The sequence below is a fragment of the Notolepis coatsorum genome, assembly GCF_963971535.1.
Source record: "Notolepis coatsorum genome assembly, chromosome: 13".
Taxonomy (NCBI): Eukaryota; Metazoa; Chordata; class Actinopteri; order Aulopiformes; family Paralepididae; genus Notolepis; species Notolepis coatsorum.
Window position 1 is genome coordinate 40,713,433 of NC_140177.1, and position 15,096 is coordinate 40,728,528.

Here is a 15,096-nt window from a genome sequence, read left to right on the forward strand (position 1 = left end):
CGAGGCACGCTGGTATTTGTAGTCAATCCGCTGTGTAGCTGCTGACGTTGCTAATGACACTACTGTGCGTTAACAGCACTCAACGTGAAGCTGGCAGGCTTGTAGCGTCTCACTTCATGCTGCAGGTATTTAAACTCAGATTTAGGGTGACTAGCTGAAGTCACTTGTACGTTATGTCAAAGCTGACTGTTGGTTCTGAAATGTAGCGCTAACTTGAATGTAGCACTACTGACGAGCTGTCGAGGTAAGATAACGTTTAGAGTCGATAACACTCACAGCTGGCCTGTTTACGTTGTTAACTTTTTGAATGGGAAGTTGCCTCTTATGTCTGTTTAGGCAGAGATAGACCTTCCAGGTTTACCCCCCCCCTCTCTCTCTCTCTCTCTCTCTCTCTCTCTCTCTCTCTCTCTCTCTCTCTCTCTCTAATGAGTAGCTTTAACGGTTATACTGGAATTATAAGACTTTAGGGAGGTATAAGTATAATACCTTTTTTTTAAAATGCTAAATTGTCTTACTCTCTTTCTTTGTTTCTCCCTGTGTGTGTGTGTGTGTCTCTCTCTCTTTCTCTGTCTGTCCAGTCAGAATGGGTCGTGGATACATAGTCGATGATGTTGTAGAGAAGTATCTGTTACAGCTTTGTGAGCCAGGAGCCGCTCCAGTCACTGGGCTGCTCATCGGACAGGTATATCGACAGACCCAGACAGATAAAGACCTCACATCAACACACCCAGACAGATAAAGACCTCACATCCACACACCCAGACAGACAAAGACCTCACATCAACATACACAGACAGATAATATAGTGCATTATATACTGTTGTTATAGTGGGTTGTAGACTGTTGTTATAGTTGGTTATAAGCTGTTGTTATAGTGGGTTGTAGTTGTAGACTGTTGTTATAGTGGGTTATAGACTGTTGTTGTTGTAGTGGGTTATAGATTGTTGTTATAGTGGGTTATATACTGTTATAGTGGGTTATAGACTTGTTATAGTGGGTTATAGACTTGTTGTTATAGTGGGTTATAGACTGTTGTTATAGTGGGTTATATACTGTTGTTGTTATAGTGGGTTATAGACTTGTTATAGTGGGTTATAGACTTGTTGTTATAGTGGGTTATAGACTGTTGTTATAGTAATGATGTTTCATTCCCCACCTTCATTTCCAGAGCTCTGCCCAGAGAGACTTTGTTATCATGGCGACACGGACGCCCCAGAGGGAAGGGTCACATGCTGGAAGCTCATTGGGGCAACTGGACATGGAGTGGATCACTGAGCATGCCAGACAGGTAGCATCAGAGACCAGTCACATCATCCTCCTCCACACACATGTCAGACAGGTAGCATCAGAGTCACATCATCCTCCACACACACATGTCAGACAGGTAGCATCAGAGTCACATCATCCTCCACACACACATGTCAGACGGGTAGCATCAGAGTCACATCATCCTCCACACACACATGTCAGACAGGTAGCATCAGAGTCACATCATCCTCCACACACACATGTCAGACAGGTAGCATCAGAGTCACATCATCCTCCACACACACATGTCAGACAGGTAGCATCAGAGTCACATCATCCTCCACACACACATGTCAGACAGGTAGCATCAGAGTCACATCATCCTCCACACACACATGTCAGGCAGGTAGCATCAGAGTCACATCATCCTCCACACACACATGGCAGACAGGTAGCATCAGAGTCACATCATCCTCCACCATCCAAACACATTACAATGTTAATTGATTGATTGAAAAGTGTATTAACAGATTGCAGAATGGGTACAGAGTACAGCTCAATACATACAATTGTTAAGGGGATGCAGACCAGAGAAAGACTTTCGTCTTGTTTACATCAGGGTCCCCCATTTTCAATTCATCATATGACACACACGACATACAGATAGACAGTACTGCTACATCTATACATTTATGACATACCAGATTTGCAAATACAGTACTGTTTGTGATACAAAAAAATCCAGAAAAAGAGTGTATATACATTTGACATAGAAACTGTACATTGGAGGAGGTTGGGTAGGTGGGGTGGGGTTGGGTGGGGCTGTACATTGGAGGTGAGGGGGGGCGGGGGGGTTGGGTAGGGGGGACACACTGTACATTGGAAGACTGACATACATTTGACATAGAAACTGTACATTGGAGGAGGTTGGGTAGGTGGGGTGGGGTTGGGTGGGGCTGTACATTGGAGGGGGGGGGGGACTGTACATTGGAATACTGACAAAGACATACTTGGTCTTTACTGTACAACTGGGTTAGGACATTTGTAGGGGCCAGTTTCGAATTGCAGTCTCCCGTAGGTGTTCTTTGAGAGTGTTTTTGAAAGTGGGTAGTGATCCACATTCCTTTACAGCTTTGGGTAGGGCGTTACACATTGATGTGGCATAATTGCGAAACGTGTTTAGTCCCTTGTTTGAGCCGAATCTGTGTTTCACATGATTTGTGGAGCTCCCTCTGGTGTTGTGATCGTGGTATTCACTGACCTTTGGGAAGTATTTTGACATGTACATGGGCACCCCGGTCGTATAGTGTATCTTGTAGACCAGGCCCATTGCAAGTCGCTGTACTCTGTCGTAGGGCTGGGCGATATGGAAAAAAATCATATCACGATAACGATATGATAATGTTATCATATTTCTCGATATCGATAATTATCTAATTGTTATAAGTATTAATTTTTTTTTTTTTTTTTTTTTATAACGTAAACCGGCTTCTCTGCTGGCTGTGGCTCCAGGGGAGTTGAACAGTTCTGGCTCTGCTAGTTTATTTTCGATCTTTTGGCGCTTTGTTGGTGGACAAACCACCGCACATGTGCACCGTGACTCGTGACTGGAGTCTAGCTCTGCTAGCACACATAGCCTACTGTGTACAGACGGTTTCAAACTGTATTTTAAATTAGAAAGCAAACAAAATAAATGGACAAGAGAAAAATAAATCTCAATTTGGTCAGTATTGTCATTTGGACAAGCAAAGCCATTACTTGCAGGCAAGAAAGACAAGTCTGTCCACTGTCTCTGGTTTTAAAACTGCCCTGTTGCAGGTAAAAAAAAAAAAAAAAAACGATTTTATTTTTTATTTCGATATTCGATATCGATTATTAAAATATATCGCGATATTTATCGTTATATCGCCCAGCCCTACTCTGTCGTCTACTCTAAGCCATCCTAGGTTGGCAAAGTGGGCAGGGGTGAGGTGGGTTCTGGGGTTCAGGTCAAGTAGTAGTCTGACCAGTTTGTTTTGTGATGTTTGTAATTTTGTTTTAAGCGCCTTTGAGGTGCTTTGGTACCATGAGGTGCACGCATAGTCATAGTACCCTTGAATGAGTGCTCCTGCCAGAGTCTTCAGGGTATTCTTGTTTACCAGAGAGGAGATCCGGTACAAGAATCTAGTTCGTTGGTTGACTTTTTTTATTACATTGGATGCCATTTTGTCACAGGAAAGATTAGCCTCTAGGATGGAACCCAGGTAGGTAATTTCGTCTTTCCTTGTGACAATATTGTCACCCACTGTAACTGAGAAGCCGTCGGTCTTGCTGAGTTTGTTATTTGAACCGAAGAGAATGAACTCTGTTTTGCCCATGTGTAATGATAGTTTGTTATCAGTGAGCCATATGCAGATTTTGCCTAGTTCCGAGGTGAGGGTTTTTTCAACCTGCAACTTGTTCTTGTCAGAGACCAGCAGGGCTGAGTCGTCCGCAAACAGGAACAAATTGCAGTCACAGGCTGACGACATGTCATTTGCATAAATTAGGAAGAGTAGCAGTCCTAGTATGCTTCCTTGTGGAACACCACAGCTCACTGTGAGGGGGGGGGATAGAGTACTGTTTACCTCTACCATCTGTTCTCTCCCCTCCAGGTAGGATTGCATCCAGCTCACTGATAAGCTATCAAAACCAATTGCTTTTAGCTTGTCCATCAGAATGGAGTGATTGACAGTGTCGAAGGCCTTTTGTAGGTCCAGCATGACCATGCCGCAGTATTTGCCCGCGTCCACCTCTTGTTTGATGTGGTCGTTCAAATAGAGGAGGCATGTGTCAGTGGAGTGGGACGTTCTGAAGCCAGATTGGAATTCGTAGATTAGGTACTTTTCGACCTGTTCGTAGACTATTTTCTCCATGACTTTCGAGATGGAGGTAAGAATAGAAACAGGGCGGTAGTTGCCTGGGTCTAATTTGCTGCCCTTTTTGTGCAGAGGGGTCACTCTCGCAATTTTGAAGTCCTTGGGGACGTGCCCCTGTTTTATAGAGAGGTTTATTATGTGTGTGATGACTGGGGTGATGGCGGCTGCTGCGTCTCTGAGGAATTTGGAGGGGATGTTGTCATGGCCAGTGCGTGGCCTTGTTAGGTTGGAGGGCGCAAATTTTTTTGAGTACCTCATCGGTTGTTACCATTTCAATTTTCAAGTTTGAAGTCGTCTTTGTGGACCCCTAGGTTTTTGTAGTATGCTACTATGTGTTCTACCCCATAATGCCCTGAGTGGGAGGGTAGTTTGTTTACCAGTGTTGTGGCTATGTTTGTGAAGAAGATGTTTAAGTAATTGGCTACATCCAGCTTGTCTGTGATGAGCGTGTTGTCCGTCTTTATGTTTATGTTTGAGAATCTGGTTTTAAGTTTTTTACTGCAGCCTTCACATCTAATTTCGTCCGGGCGGAGAATTTTGACTAAGCCAAGTAAATAGCTTCATCCCATCACTTCGAAACGCGTTCAGCACACTTGAGGCATATCTTGTGCCACTTCATGTCCGGGACCCGATCGACATCAATACTGGAAACCGCGATCAGACAATTGGAATATTCTTTTTTGAATAACCCCAATCAAAGGTAAGGACTATCTGACGTCAATTCCACCTTGATCCTACAATGATTTCATATAGATCCGGCCGATCAACGTATGTAGTATTCAAAACGAATGCTGTTACTGGCGATCAAAGCATCAAAGTATACAATGAAATGCGGGGGGTCTTGCCCACAACGATGTGCATAATACAATAGTAATATATAATAGAATCCAATAGAACGACATTGTGCAATAAAACAAGTAAACAGAGTAGGGCATATCGGTATATGTACATGAGTTATTTACAGAGCATGGTAGGACATGCTAGGTCCTGTGGTATACACTGTTAGCTACGGATGAGGCACTGGATCTTTATGTACATGCTATATTATACAATCTCAAGTTATACTATACTATTCTTAAAGTGACCTTTCCTTTTGTAAAGTGACCATAAGTGTGAGCGTGTGCAGCATGAGTGTGTGTTTGCTCATGTTAAAGTGGCTGCTAGTGTGTGAGCGTGTACAGTGTGTGTGTCGTGTGTGTGCTCATGTGTGCTTGTGTGTGGAGAGTTCAGTGTTCAAGGCTCTGATGGCCTGGGGGAAGAAGCTGAGCCGAAGTCTCTGTCCTAGTAGCTGGTGTTCGCAGGCGTCTGCCTGACCTCAGCAGCATGAACAGGCTGTTGTTGGGGTGGTGAGGGTCTTTCATTATTCTGCAGGCTCTGGATTTGCACCTCTTGTTGTATAGAACCTGCAGGGGTGGTAGTGCAATACCCGTGGTACGCTCGGCTGAGCGCACCACTCTCTGTAGGGCCTTCTTGTCCTGTGCCGTGCTGTTTCCATACCAGGCAGTGATGTTTCCAGTCAAGATGCTCTCTACAGCTCCGGAGTAGAAGGACTGGAGTATCTTCCCAGATACTCTGAACTTCCTTAACTGTCTCAGGTGGTAGAGGCGCGTCTATACTTTCCGTAGCCGCATTTCTGGCAGACGCTCTCTGATTGGCCACTGTTGCCCAATCGCGTGACGAGCTGTATCTTTGCCCATTTCCGCGTCGAACAGCTGCAAACTACCTGGCGTTCTATCGCCATGCTCTAAGACAAACTCTAACCTTAACCAACTTCGAAAGGGTGCCTAAGCTTAACCGTCGAAAGAACTTGCCGTCACGCTCTAAGACAAACTCTAACCTTAACCAACTTCGAAAGAGTGCCTAAGCTTAACCAGTGTAGAAACAGGCGTCGGCCAATCAGAGAGCGTCTTGCCAGAAATGCGGCTACGGAAAGTATAGACGCGGTAGAGGCGCTGCTTCACCTTTTTTACTACTGAGTCTATGTGTGTTGTCCATGTCAGATCCTCTGAGATGTGGACCCCCAGGTACTTAAAGCTGCTCACCCTGTCCACGGTAGCCCCGTTTATCCTCAGTGGTGTGTGTGCCTCCTGCTGTCCTCTCCTATAATCCACGATCAGTTCCTTGGTTTTACCAATGTTCAGGAGCAGGCTGTTGTCCTGGCACCAGCGTTCCAGTACCTCAACCTCCTCCCGGTAGGCCTTCTCGTCGTTGTCCGAGATCAGCCCCACCACCACTGTGTCGTCCGCAAACTTCACTATGGAGTTGGAGCTGAACTTGGCCACACAGTAATGTGTGTATAGTGAGTACAGCAGGGGGCTATAATATAGAATATAGATATAGCCCTGCAAACACCGCGACGCACAGTGAAAATCCCTATCTTTTACAGCGGTGGCACACTGAGTACAAGGATGGCTAAAACGGCTGGCATTCAAAGTGTTAAGGTTCATCCAGCTTGTTCTGAGCTTCGAAGGTCTGCCTTTTCTGTTGATGCTCCTGGAACATCCATCAACACACTTTAAAGATCAGTACTCTCTTGCATCCTATGCAGTCTATAGCTGTTTTAGCTTTATCTTTCTTTCTTTCTTTCTCTTTTTGTTTTTTGCTGCCACACTTACATTTACCCAAGGGGATTAATAAAGGAACACTTGACTTGATATATATATTTATTGTATTATATTATATATTTATTGTATTATATTATATATTTATTGTATTATATATGTATTGTATTATATATTTATTGTATTATATATATATTGTATTATATATTTATTGTATTGTATTATATATTGTATTGCATTATATATTGTATTGTATTATATATTTATTGTATTGTATTATATATTTATTGTATATATGTATTATATTGTATTATATATGTATTGTATTGTATATTTATTGTATTGTATTATATATTTATTGTAGGTGTCCAGGATGTTGCCGGGAGGTCTTTTCGTGCTCGGAGTCTTTATCATCACATCTACTGACGCCAAGGACACATTCCACACACTGAGACAGGTCTCTCTCTCTCTCTCTCTCTCTCTCTCTCTCTCTCTCACACACACACACACACACACACACACACACACACACACACACACACACACACACACACACACACACACACACACACACACACACACACACACACACACACACACACACACACACACACACACACACACACACACACACACACACACACACACACACACACACACACACACACACACACACACACACACACACACACACACACACACACACACATTTAGAATCTTTATTTATGTCCACATAAAGACAATGTTTAAAGGACACTAATATTATCAGTGCACTTGTACATTCTGGGTTATTCTGATACATTCGTGCCCAAAGCTCATGGATACAGATAGCAGCGTCTTCTCCAAATTGCGCGGCTGCCAATAATTGCTGACACTGAGCAATATCTTGCTAATTGTTTGGCTCTTCTCTTCGGAAGACCGGCCATCTGAAGGCCTCTAACACCCAACTTATGAACATGACCCAGGCTTCCAAATATGAAGACTAAAAGTTTACAGTTGTAGCCGAGTTGTGATATGGTATGCTCTAACAGTTGATACTGAACATATATGGCTTCACACTGGTGTGTTTATACAGCTTATATGTTGCAGGTGACCAGAGTGTGGAACTGACACTGTCTGCAATCAGATCCACGATCCTATCATGCCTACAAATGTAGAGCCCTTTGTATGCATGAAAGCCATTGAGTATGTGAGACATGGTTTCTGTTGTCTGTTCGTGACCATGGTGTATGCAGTGTGGGCTATGACTGCCAGGGAACCAGATGGAAAGGTTGAGCTTCGATGGTAAAAACCTGTAGCCTAGCTTTTAAACACACACACACACACACACACACACACACAAGGCACCAACACTGCCAGGGTTAATGGTTCCATTCACTGTGTAGCTCAATGGGTAGAGCAAGGCACTAACACTGCAAGGGTTAGGGGTTCCATTCCCTGTGTAGCTCAATGGGTAGAGCAAGGCACTAACACTGCCAGGGTTAGGTGTTCCATTCTATAAATGTATAGTCATGGTGCTGTAAGGTGCTTTGGATAAAAGGGTTGATCAGACGGCAGATATTCTGTGTGTGTGTGTGTGTGTGTGTGTGTGTGTGTGTGTGTGTGTGTGTGTGTAGTTGGTGTTCTCAGTGGACAGTCTGATCTCCAAGGGACGTCTGTGGAGTCCAGCGGAAGATGACATCACAGAGTGCGTCACACTACACATCAACGCCAAAACCAGGAAGTATCCTTACACACTGCTCTCGGATTGGCTGGACTGTGAATGTTGAGTTGAATTAATTGAAACTGTGAATTAATTAATTAATGAAATAGCAAGTGAATTAATGGTTTAAAGTGAGTAAACAATTGACTGACTGACTGACTGACTGAGGCTGTGTAGTTTGTGTGTTTGAATAACAGTTGTGTAGTTTGTGTGTCTGGAGTTATTTCTCTGTTCATATTTTTTTTCATTCATTCAACCTTTATTTATTTCTGTGGAATACATTGAGGGGTGGACTGTCATTTCAATGATGCTGAGATTACATTAGGCAGAAAGAAAATAACTAAATAAAAATGAATAAGTCAGACAATAAGAACACATATTAGTTCAAACAATTCCTAGTTAAAACAACTACATTCAAAAACAGTACGATTCATAAGCATATTTATAAAATGTCCCAATGTTATCAGGGAATCAATATTTAAAGTGAGTTCATGAGTCCATAGTTCCATTTATGTTGTAAATGGATGTAATCTAGTCCCCTTAGGGGGGTTTGATAAACTCCTACATTGAGGAACATGTAGTGTAATCCAGTCCTGAGAGCAGGTTTGATAAACTCCTACATTGAGGAACATGTAGTTAATCCAGTCCTGAGAGCAGGTTTGATAAACTCCTACATTGAGGAACATGTAGTGTAATCCAGTCCTGAGAGCAGGTTTGATAAACTCCTACATTGAGGAACATGTAGTGTAATCCAGTCCTGAGAGCAGGTTTGATAAACTCCTACATTGAGAAACATGTAGTGTAATCCAGTCCTGAGAGCAGGTTTGATCAGCTCCTACATTGAGGTCTACTAGTGAAGTAATGTAAATGCTCCTGACTCAGGGAACATCCTTCAACACATGTTAAAGTAGGGCTGGGCGATATAACGATAACGATAATTATCGCGATATATTTTAATACCGTAATTCCTCTAATAGTAACCCCGGCTTGTATTTGTTTCAACTGTAGCGGATACCAGGCTTGTATTAGGAGGAGGCATGTATAAGAGAGAGGCCTATATTTCAAACAGATCATAATGAATAAATCAACATTTTGTGTCAGTTTGAACCCAGTAAAATGGACTGGGTTCATTTATTGAAACCAAGCAAGTACTGTATGAAATACGGTAGTAAACAGTGCAATTACAGGTGGTCAAAATATAATAATGGTATAATATGGTATAATAATAATAATAATAACTTCGTTTTATACAATTCTGAGGTAGGCTTACTCTCTTGGTAAACATTAACACCATACCATTATATGGCATTTACTGCACAGCCAGGCCAGCATATAACAACAATAACTCTAATATACATGAAACCCGGCTTGTATTAGGAGGCCGGCTTATAATTGCTTAGCTCAATAGTGCACCCGGTCATTAATAGAGACCCGGTTTTTAATTGAATACCGGTTACTATTAGAGGAATTACGGTAATCGATATAAAAAAATATATATATATATTTGTGTGACCTGCAACAGGACAGTTTTAAACCCAGAGACAGTGGACAGACTTGTCTTTCTTGCCTGCAATTTAAAGTAATGGCTTTGCTTGTCCAAATGACAATACTGACCAAATTGAGATTTATTTTTCTCTTGTCCATTTATTTTGTTTGCTTTCTAATGTAAAATACAGTTTGAAACCATCTGTACACAGTAGGCTATGTGTGCTAGCAGAGCTAGTCTCCAGTCACGAGTCACGGTGCACATGTGCGGTGGTTTGTCCACCAAAAAAGCGCCAAAAGATAGAAACTAGCAGAGCCAGAACTGTTCAACTCCCCTGGAGCCATAGCCAGCAGAGAAGCCTGTTTACTTTCGCTTTCAAACCAGCTGCAGCCTGAGAACTGGAGTGTGTGAGGGGATGTAACACTAAAGATGGCGGCAACGACAAAGAATTGCTGCAAAATAAACATACATCTGTTGTTTATTAAAAAAAATATATATATATATATATATATTTCTTTTTTATACTTATAACAATAGCGATAATGATATTGTTATTAATATCGTTATCGCGATATCATTTTTGGCCATATCGCCCAGCCCTACGTTAAAGATCAATACTCTTCCACCCTACTGCACAGTTCAAAGCCATGATCACTAACCACTGTGTATCAGTCTGTACTACTCTGTAGCTGTTTTAGCAGATTTCTGTCTCTTTGTAGCTGTATCTGTGTGTAGTTGTGTGTATATGTAGCTGGGTGTCTGTGTACTGTGGTCTCTGTGTAGTTTGTGTATTGGTATGTGTTTTCGTGAAGGTTCTTTAACGACCGTGTCAGAACAGTGTGCAGGACGTTTGACGTGAGAGACGCCAAGGTGAGTCCAGTTCAACATGTCTGCTGTTTTTAAGACACAACTCAAGATGTCTACTGCCTTTAGGACACAACTCAAGATGACTACTGCCTTTAGGACACAACTCAAGATGCCTACTGCCTTTAGGACACAACTCAAGATGCCTACTGCCTTTAGGGCACAACTAATTTCAACATGTCTGCTGTCTTTAAGACACAACTAATTTCAACATGTCTGCTGTCTTTAAGACACAACTAATTTCAACATGTCTGCTGTCTTTAAGACACAACTCATTTCAACATGTCTGCTGTCTTTAATACACAACTCATTTCAACATGTCTGCTGCCTTTAGGACACAACTCAACATGTCTGCTGTCTTTAACCCCTTAAGCCGGATCGGCCCAGTACCAGTTTGAGATTTATTTCACGTCATAAATAGATCAATACAGTCTGTATTAATTAATGTTGCATTTCTTTTTCAAATGTAGCCAAGAGTAAAGACCCTAACCCTATCAAAACAGCAGTCAAAGTGTATATTTTCAGCACTACGTTTGTTTATCAATGATTTGAAGTGTTATTAGCTAAATATGAGTTTATAAAAATCTCTGCGCATTGCATCGGAAACTGGATGATTTAGACGCGAGGAAATTACGGCGTTATGAAATCGTTGTAGTCCTAAGAAAGAGGAGACGTAGGGCTTTCGATGGACGTCAAAATTTCATCAACTAGGGCGGCTAGGTGGTGTAGTGGGCAAGGCGCTCGCCATCAACACTGGAGACGCTGGGTTCGAATCCAGCTCTCGGCGTTGCTATCAGCTTTGCTGGTCGTTCACACTAACACAATTGGCAGTGTTAGGGGTGGGAAAGCTGATGGGTGGGTCCTGGGCGTTGTGGACAGCGACCCCTACAGTTCGGTCGGGGCGCCTGCACAGCGAGGGTAGGATCTGGAGGGAGGTAGTGTGACCTTCCACACGTTACACTCTCCCGGTGAGAATCTGCGCTGCCAGGCTGGCTGCCGGCTGGCTGCACATGCGTCGGAGGAAAGCATGTGACAGTCTCCAGCCTCCCGGACCAACAGTAGGGGGGAGTGCGCAACAACCAGGAAGGGGGTTGGGAATTGGCATAACGACTAACAGTGGGATGGGAGAAAAATCGGAAAAAAGGAGGGGGGGGGGGGGGGGGGGATAATAAATAAAAAATTATAATAAAATAAAAACATTTCATCAACTACACTACCCAGCTCACACCAGCCACTGTCAAAGCTGCAGCCGGCTGACTTTGTGATTATATCTCACGGGTCGAACAAACCTGAACGTTATTGCCATAAAATACAACGTATATTGTTTTTTTGCCTTTCTGTGAACGTCTACAAAAAAACGCGTCACAATCTGGTGAAAAATGCCGGAGCTATGGACATTATACAAAAGTAACTGAGATTTTATTCACGGTCTTTGCTGCCCTGTAACGGGCGCCTGGTGGTACTAAATCCAGATTTTATTCTGCCATTGGAAAGAGGAGATTTGGCCCGATCCATAGATTTATGACTTGGCCATAATAAGGTAATATATAGGCCTGATATTCTATATTCTATATTCATCTGGATTCAGCTTCCATCTGAAGAAGCACTGGAGTTCATCCAACTAACCCTTTCTCACCTCCCTCGGTTACTGTTGCTGTGATTAACGGGGCTACTATCATCTCCAGCTGTGGACACCTGGTTTAATGTCCTCTTCCTCGCATCTCATCCATGGTTCCATGGAAACATGAAGAGTTGCAAGGAGAAGCTAAGCTGCTACATTGCAAATTATGATTGGTGGTGTGTGTCTAGTGAGCTGCATCGTCATTGGCTGTTTCAGAGCACGGCCAAGCCTGCTGATTGGAAGAGCCAGTCAGGTGTGTGTGTGGGTTGGCTGACGGTGAGCTGTTCTGTAGGAGTGGACCTGCTGCTGGCGCTGCCTGAACACAATACCAACCTGGATGCTACAGAGACCAGTCTGAAGGTCAACACACACACACACACACACATACACACACATACACACACATACATACACACACGTGTCTGAAGGTTGCCACACTCTCTCTCTCTCTCTGCAGTAGCTAGTAGAACTGTACTCATGTCAGCCTGTGTTCTAGGAGGGACTGAAGTCCTGGGCGCACCGGATCGAGGGCGGAGTCTGTCTCGTCGATGGAAAGAAGTTCTCTGCCGAGCTCTCAGCAGGACAGGTACAATAAATCAAACTCACCTTTGGTTAGGAGGACAGGTAGTGTAAATCTAACTAACCCAACGTAGAGGACAGGTAGTGGAAATCTAACTAACCCAACGTAGAGGACAGTTAGTGGAAATCTAACTAACCCAACGTAGAGGACAGGTAGTGTAAATCTAACTAACCCAACGTAGAGGACAGGTAGTGTAAATCTAACTAACCCAACGTAGAGGACAGGTAGTGGAAATCTAACTAACCCAGCGTAGAGGACAGGAAGTGGAAATATGAATGAGGCAGAACTAAACCTGATGATACTGCTGTGTTTTTATCTGTAGAAGAAGAATGTGCAACAGACAATCCAAGCTCAACTCCTCATTAAACCAGTAAGATGCATGCACACACACACACACACACACAGAGCAGTCATCCCAGTGGTAGACTGGTGAACCAATGACATCATTCTCTGCAATTTAAGATTGAAAATTGTTTCAACAATTCCTGCATCAGCTTGACTGACATCTCTATCTGTGTGTGTCTCTCTCTGTCTCCCTCTCTCTCTATGTCTCTGTCTCTCTCCCCCTCTCCATCTCTCTCTCTCTATCTCTCTCTCTCTCTCTCTCTCTCTCTCTCTCTCTCTCTCTCTCTCTCTCTGTGTCTCTCTGTCAGGTAGAGAGTGATGAGCGCTCTACAGCGGTGGTCCAGAGATGTGGAGGCAGTGTGTTGGTCAGAGGGACTGTCCACGTCAGAGCCTACATACACAGTAACAGACCTGGCCTGGTGGAGAAGGTACACAAACACACACACACACACCAACCGACTGCTTGAGAAGGTACATACACAGCAACAGACCCAGGGGTAGGGATGGGTATCGTTAGGATTTTATCGATACTACTACTCTTATCGATACTGCTTAACGGTTCGGTACTTTATCGATACTCTTATCGGTTCTTTTAGATTATTATTATTTAAAAGAAAATATATACATGGGCGGCTAAGTGGCGCTGTGGGCAAGGCGCTCGCCACTAATGCAGGAGATGCTGGGTTTGAGCCCAGCTCTCGGCGTTGCTACCAGCTTGGCTGGTCGTTCATACTAACACAATTGGCAGTGTTAGGGGTGGGAAAGCTGGTGGGTGGGGATTGGACGTTGTGGACAGCGACTCCTACAGGTCGGCTGGTGCGCCTGTACAGCAGAATCAGGAAGTAACGGGGGCAGCGTGAGCCTCCCACGCGTTACTCCTCGCCACAGAGATCACGCTGTACAGGTGAAAAGATGCGACAGCTGCCTCCTCGTGTACCGGAGGGGACACGTGATGCAAGGCTTGGTCCTCACTGCAGCCGACCAGTGGGAGGCATGGTCTAACAACGTTCGAGACAGGGGAGGGGAGAATTGAAGGGAGAATTGGCGAGGCGAAATTGGGATGGGAGAAAAATAAGGAGAAAAAGTGGATACAATTTATTTTGTATACATTTATTATTTGAACGGCTTAAGGCTATATTTGTACTTGATGTTTGTTTGTTGTGTTGCATATTTGAAATAAACTTCACAAATCAAACCCCCCCTCTTAACACATCCTGCGCCAAAAACTAGTTTACTCGTTATTGCCCGCCAATCTAATAACGCCAACAACGAGTTTACTCGTTTTTATGATCGTTATTTGCTATTGGCATTCATAATTCATCCAGGAAGCGTGTAGCTTATTGCCAGCGGAAGAGTGCAAGAATGCTTCCGCATTCGTCACCGACGCCCATGTGACCGCGGCAGCGCGAGAGAGCGGCAGTGCGGAAATAGGCTGTCTATTGCCATTCTCTAAGACAAACTCTAACCTTAACCAGCTCCTTAACAGCGCCTAAACTTAACCCTTCTAACCTTAACCAACTCCGAAACAATGCCTAACCTTAACCTTAACCTTAACCATGCCTAACCGTAACCTTAACCATAGAAAGAATATTGCCATTCTCTAAGACAAACTCTAACCTTAACCAGCTCCTTAACAGCGCCTAAACTTAACCCTTCTAACCTTAACCAACTCCGAAACAATGCCTAACCTTAACCTTAACCATGCCTAACCTTAACCGGCGAAAGAATACATGTTAAAAAAAAAAAAACTTGTCACCAACGGACCACAGGACCGCAGCGCTGCCAGGTGAGC

At 43.6% G+C, this 15,096-nt stretch overlaps 1 protein-coding gene across 4 annotated transcripts in view; it reads left to right on the plus strand.

Moving 5' to 3' along the window:
* The first annotated feature begins 27 nt into the window (after positions 1-27).
* Positions 28-15,096, plus strand: part of odr4 (odr-4 GPCR localization factor homolog) — a 35,108-nt gene continuing 20,039 nt past the window's right edge. The window contains exons 1-10 of one of the 4 annotated variants that reach the window (XM_084327431.1): positions 28-125; positions 579-682; positions 1,169-1,288; positions 7,071-7,163; positions 8,323-8,429; positions 10,728-10,764; positions 12,596-12,739; positions 12,876-12,965; positions 13,282-13,329; positions 13,613-13,732. In XM_084327431.1, coding sequence (XP_084183557.1) covers positions 584-682; positions 1,169-1,288; positions 7,071-7,163; positions 8,323-8,429; positions 10,728-10,764; positions 12,596-12,739; positions 12,876-12,965; positions 13,282-13,329; positions 13,613-13,732 — 858 coding nt within the window. In that variant the 5' untranslated portion in view covers positions 28-125; positions 579-583. Of the gene's footprint in view, positions 245-578; positions 683-1,168; positions 1,289-7,070; positions 7,164-8,322; positions 8,430-10,727; positions 10,765-12,595; positions 12,740-12,875; positions 12,966-13,281; positions 13,330-13,612; positions 13,733-15,096 lie in introns of all 4 variants that reach the window. The other 3 variants (XM_084327434.1, XM_084327433.1, XM_084327432.1) reach the window with 3 other exon arrangements.